The sequence below is a fragment of the Paramisgurnus dabryanus genome, chromosome 17 (assembly GCF_030506205.2).
Source record: "Paramisgurnus dabryanus chromosome 17, PD_genome_1.1, whole genome shotgun sequence".
In the NCBI taxonomy this organism is placed as follows: Eukaryota; Metazoa; Chordata; class Actinopteri; order Cypriniformes; family Cobitidae; genus Paramisgurnus; species Paramisgurnus dabryanus.
In genome coordinates, this window is record NC_133353.1 from 21,897,465 (window position 1) to 21,903,435 (window position 5,971).

General features: G+C 33.8%; 1 protein-coding gene across 1 annotated transcript; it reads left to right on the forward strand.

Annotated features, from left to right (window-relative positions):
* Window positions 1-1,199: 1,199 nt before the first annotated feature.
* On the forward strand, window positions 1,200-5,737 carry tmem179ab (transmembrane protein 179a, genome duplicate B). Its single transcript, XM_065288674.2, has 4 exons — window positions 1,200-1,568; window positions 2,322-2,459; window positions 4,276-4,354; window positions 4,493-5,737. Exons 1-4 carry the CDS (start codon window positions 1,267-1,269, stop codon window positions 4,673-4,675), a joined length of 702 nt encoding a protein of 233 aa, XP_065144746.1. The 5' UTR covers window positions 1,200-1,266; the 3' UTR covers window positions 4,676-5,737.
* Window positions 5,738-5,971: the final 234 nt, after the last annotated feature.

Consider the following 5,971-nt stretch of genomic DNA (forward strand, 5'->3'; position numbering starts at 1 on the left):
GAAAATAATCACTAAATAACAAAATGCTACGAATACACATAAGCATACACAGATTGTTTTTGCTAAGGTGCAAAGACTCTGCACACATTAGAGAGTTTCAATAGCCAGGATTTTAAAAATATGGCCAAACATGGATAATAACTCACTACATTTATACATGCACTCTTTCTACAATTTGTCCACAATGGAGATTATTTGATGCTATTTACAATATGACTTGGCCTACAGTTTTGCAGTGGCTATTGAATGATTTCATTAATAATAATGGCTTTGACTATTATGATGTATGATTCTAGCTTAAATTGAGATCATTAAGGAAAGGCCTTCAAGCGAATTAAATTGATAAAATGTGAAATGCTGTTTGCAGCTTTGCAGTTGCACAAAAGTCTTTTGTGTGTGTAAGCTTATAGCATTTTCTAAATAACATTTTAAAGAATAACTAATATTTTTTTTATTTCATTTTAAATAAATTAAACAGAGAATGAATTGCTAATGCAATGGATCTGAAATGTAATCAATTTGAATACATTATTTACACAACAGTGCAAAAGGTTTTTGACCAAGAAACTCATGTTTATTTCTTATTTATGAAACAGATAAGGATTGTTTTCATACTGTCTAAACAGAGTGAAGAAGACTAATAGTGGCCAGCCAGGTCCAATGGAACCCATAATATGCTAATTCTATCAAGTGACACCTCTAAAAATCTCCAATAATTCTGGTTGGATAGTATTGTTTCATTGAATTTTTGAACTTATTTATAAGATGTTATGTTGGTTTTAAACACCTGCTGTAATTCAAAATAGTGTATTTGTGACCACTATATAATATTACAAATAAAATAATACCACTATTGTATTTTTTGTAATAGCTGTTCTAGTAGGTGAACAAAAAAACACAATAATGCCCCTAATCTTTTTTTATTTATACTGTATTAATATGTTTGCGATATAATAAACAACGCAAATTGCTTATAAAAGTGTCCTATCTATCTTTAAATGAATAGGCTCATGGTTTTACTTTACATTAACTACCTGCTGCATAAATTATTATCTAACCAAAAGCATTACAACGCTTTCTAAAACCTTTGTATAAATTAAAGCTTAAAAACTACTTAATGTTTGTGTTGTACAGTTTTGACAGTATTTTGCCTCTAAATGGCATCAGGTCTTGTGCTACATTATGCTAGGCGCCTCTGCTGCAGAGTCAAACTGCGCAGCTGCAGAGCCACAGCTCAAGGCTGGCTTCACCACAATCGCGATCAAAATGGCAATGGATAATTTCATATTTGCCCAGTGCATCCTTTATTTTTTAGCCTTCGTATTTGGCTTTATAGCGGTAGTACCTCTCTCGGAAAACACTGATGATTTTCGGGGGAAATGTTTGCTGTTTACGCGAGGTATGTGGCAGAACGAGAACATCACGGTGTCGAAGCAGCGCTTTATCATTGAGGAATGGGGACCACAGTCATCCTGCAGTTTTATCACTGCTGTCGGCATCGCGTCACTAATCCTGTCCGCTGTCCAAGCCTGGAGACTGCTGTTCTTTATCTGTAAAGGCCACGATGAGTGAGGGGGTCATTTATTTGATATTATTGCATGTAGATCTCACTTGTACAGTGATGCGGTTTGGATGCTGAGAGTGTGCATGGCTGCTGTTATGTCATACAGTACCACACTGTACAGTAGCATATTCGTTAAATGTTAAGTTACATAATAAACTGCAATACAATTTCAATTTGGTAGCCTCATATTTTGCACAGTATGAAGGTCTAAATGAGTTGATAGTGGCCATAACCAAGTAAAATGGCCAATATTTTACCCTCCAGAATTAGTTATAATAAAGTTATAAATAATCATAAAAATTGCTCAAAATCTATTCTCTATAACTGGTTAATGTGATGTTGACATTCATTTTAGAAACCATTATTCTTTGAAGGGGACCAATAATAGTTCACCAAGTTAAATATTTCAGTCAGTAGTTGTAATATATACAACTCAAATCATGTACAGTACTCACTCTCATTTTCCAGACGAAAAACAATGTTCCCAAAATACCAGAGCAGTACCTTTCCATAACATTTTTTGGTGTTTTACAATTCCAAGTGTCATAATGGGAAAAGCTAGCTACACAAACATATCGATACACTAACCCATCCTTTTGTTGTATATTATATGGAATAAGAAAACTTTAATGCTGTTATTTGCTTAAAATCTCCCCCCTGCCATAACTCGCAAGATGTTTCTTACATGCACTCAACTACTTTTGCAAATTTTTAAGCATTCTGTCTTCTTCATGTCTTTATAACCCTATGTATGTAGCTCAATCTTCAATTCCTTCCTGAACCTGCTTATCAGCACCCTCATAGTGTTTGCAGTGTTCCTTTCCAGCACAATAGTCAGTGTGGGCTTCAACCTATGGTGTGATGCCATCACAGAAGGAGGCAGCATGCCCAGCAGGTGAGCATCTTCTCAGGACTTATTTTATATTAAGTGGTTTGTAATAATGTATGTAAAATAGAGAGAGATTTTTTAGACTGGGTTTAATTACTAAAAATGTTTCTTTCTATCAATAAAGTGTATTGTGTGTTTTGTTGAAAACTGACCCGAGTCAGTTTACTTCAATGACTGTTGGAGTTAAAGGGGTTGTGGCATGTTTAAGCGGTTGTGACATGTTTTTTTATATATATTTTTATGTATATGTTCCCTTAGGTATACTTATAATATTACTAAAGTTTTTAGCTGGAAATCATACAAATGTAGATAATTTATTACCATTTTCCACTCTGTTTTCATCCACTGATTGAACCAGTCAGTGTGGTTTGTGTGCTTCCCCATTAAAGTTTCAATGTAATCAAAACCAACAAATCATATTTTTATTGTAATATCTGTGTACGTCCTTTTTTATTCATGTGCCCTCATAAACTTTAATCAAAAATGTACTTCCACCCTCTTGTGGTGAACATTCTCTGCTTGGAAAGGAGCATCCGTTAGCTCCGCCCCTCCAATTGTCACTCTGCTGCCAGTTGCATTTTTAAATGAAACGCTCTCAGCTTGTGTACAAACACTACAATATTTTTACTCTTGTAAAGAGAGAATTGCACCCTTAAAGGGGTCATAGCGTGAAAATGTTAGCATTGCCACTTTGTAGGTTTAAGCAAAAATGTGTCGTTTTGGGTGTGTCTTTTAAAATGCAAATGAGCTGATGAAGTGCAAACACTGATCACAATGATGGTGGTTTGATGCAATTCAAACTCAATTGTGCTGTGAATAATTTTTTCTCTCTTTCTTTCTCTCTGCACTAAATGGCAGTGCTGTGGTTGGAAAGTGTACATTAAGGGGGCGGTATTATTCTAATAAGATATCCTTATGACATCATAAGGATCTATTTTTGCTCACACCTACAAAGTGGCAATGCTAACATTTTCACGCCATGGCCCCTTTAATAGTGCACTTACTGCCAACAACTATGAGCACAGACTATCAATACAATACCAGCGTGTGTCTAACACATATATTCTTGTATTATATATATATCTTGTATTTAACTATTCAGGTAAAACAGTGTGCCAGCTGAAATACTCAATACTGACATATATGACAAAATCTTATATTCAAGTAATGCAAAAGTGTGTTGATACTCATAAAGAATATATATATATATATATATATATTATATATATATATATATATATATATATATATATATATATGGACCCATTCTCACCAAGATGCGTACAAATGACACTCAGGGTGATTATCGTGCAATAGATACAGCAAATTCCGCTTTTACGTGCATATGATACGCCTGTCCTTCCCATTCACTTATATGGCGAATCGTTTTGTGTCGTTTTATTTATTGGTTTCTTATTTGTTTTCTGTTTTTTAAACCATTTTCGCTTGGGTTTAGGGTTAAATTTCAGATTTGTTTAAGCAGGTTATTTAATATACAGGTTTCTCTATGTTTTTGTCTATTTTTAAGCCATGGTCGCTTTGAGTTGGGGTTAAAGTGGGGTTTGGGTTGTTATTTTTATATAACAAAAAGTTGTTCTAACCCTAAACCCAAGCGACAATGGTAAAAATATAATATAATATAAACACACACACACATACATATATATATATATTCTTTATGAGGATCAACACACTTTTGCATTACTGGAATATAACATTTTGTCATATATTGAGTATTTCAGCTGGCACACTGTTTTACCTGAATAGTTCTTTTGCTTGCATGAGTTTGTGAATCATCTAATGTTGACCATTGTTTTTTAAGCTGTGAGGATCTGCAGGACACTGATCTTGAACTAGGATTGGACAACTCTGCATTTTATGACCAGTTTGCTATAGCACAGGTTGGTCTTCAGCACACATATAATGCCCACAGTCCAATAAACTTGGCACAGTTCTTCGACCTGTTTCGGGATACTGTCAAAGCTTTGTCAAGCCAAAATTTACAGTTCGATGATAAACTTGATGTTGCTCTTTTTTAGTTTGGGTTGTGGGCAGCCTGGCTGACTTGGCTCAGTATCACCGTCATGGCATTTCTGAAGGTCTACCATAACTACCGTCAAGAGGATCTGGTTGACAGCTTGATCCATGAGAAAGAGTTTTTACTCGGACGTTCCTCGCGACGCTGCTCTGATGTGGTAGAAAGGAAAAGTGGCATGATATAAAAGACACAACATAGATTATGCTATTAATAACCTTGTAGTGTTACAGTGTGCTGCTCCTAGACAATTGAAGTGTTTCATTAGACATAAAAATCAGATCCACATGCACTGTAAAGTAAAATTCTTGACACATCAGATGAGCTCAACTCAAACCTGCTTCGAAATACATTTTTGAAATATCCTTTGTGACACACAATCAAAGTCAATTTTACTGTAATTTATTGCCAGCCATGTCTAACTAAATGACATGATACATTAGCTGAACAGTTAAGATTGTAGAGCTCAGGTACCACAGATACTAGTTTGAAACTATTTCAGTTACAGTTGAACTATAATGACATTCTGTCTGTATGTGATACATGTTTCTTTACATTTCCTTTCTGTTTTTGGGTTGAGTCTAATTCTTTCCATTTGATGTTTCTATTTATGAAATATAACCATGTATATGACTGTGATAGTATTTTTCTAAAGGAGCTGCTATTTTAAGCCATGCTTGCATGTACATTTGTGTTATATTAAAATTAACAAAATTAAAGTTCCTTTTCGCTTTACAGCTATTTCAGTGACATAAAGCTATCTTCATTATGACATCAAACTTCAATGAAACAGTATTATATAGAAAGTGCTGTATTGTATACGGACAGTGATCAAATATACCATAGTACTGAAATCCACCATAGCATTAATGAGGTACTATGGTAACTACCATGATACGTGTATAGAAAGCCATCAAATGTACCATGGTATATTTTTATAAGCGTTGTGAGACTTATAAGAGTTTTTAATGATAAAATTTTTTTTTTTTTTTTTTTTTGGGTTTACTTGCTTTTATGGATAGAAAGACCTCATGAACCTTAAAGGTGATTCTATTTAAAACGACTGTTGTGCATGCTGCAATAAAATATTATGTATGCCTTTTTGGTTTACGCATCTTCTGTTATGTAAAGTTTAATGCTTATGAAACAGTCATGAGTTAATGGTATAAGCACAAGTTATGAGAATATCTCTGTAACACTCAATCCCATATGTTTCTCACAATAAAACATTGTACATACAGTAATCAGGTTTTTTTGCATCTTTTTTGTGGTAGGAAAATAACAGAAACTTTCAGGTTTATATGGTATTTATTCATTTTTAATTTATTTCAAGCATTTTTACAGCAGCATAAACAGAACTAATAATGATAATAATACAAAACAAATGATAGAAAATGGTATTTTACTGAACATGTATTTAAGAAACGCCTAGAAATATGCATTGCTGAACAAAAAAGTGTAACATGTTTTCCCTTTTGCGTTG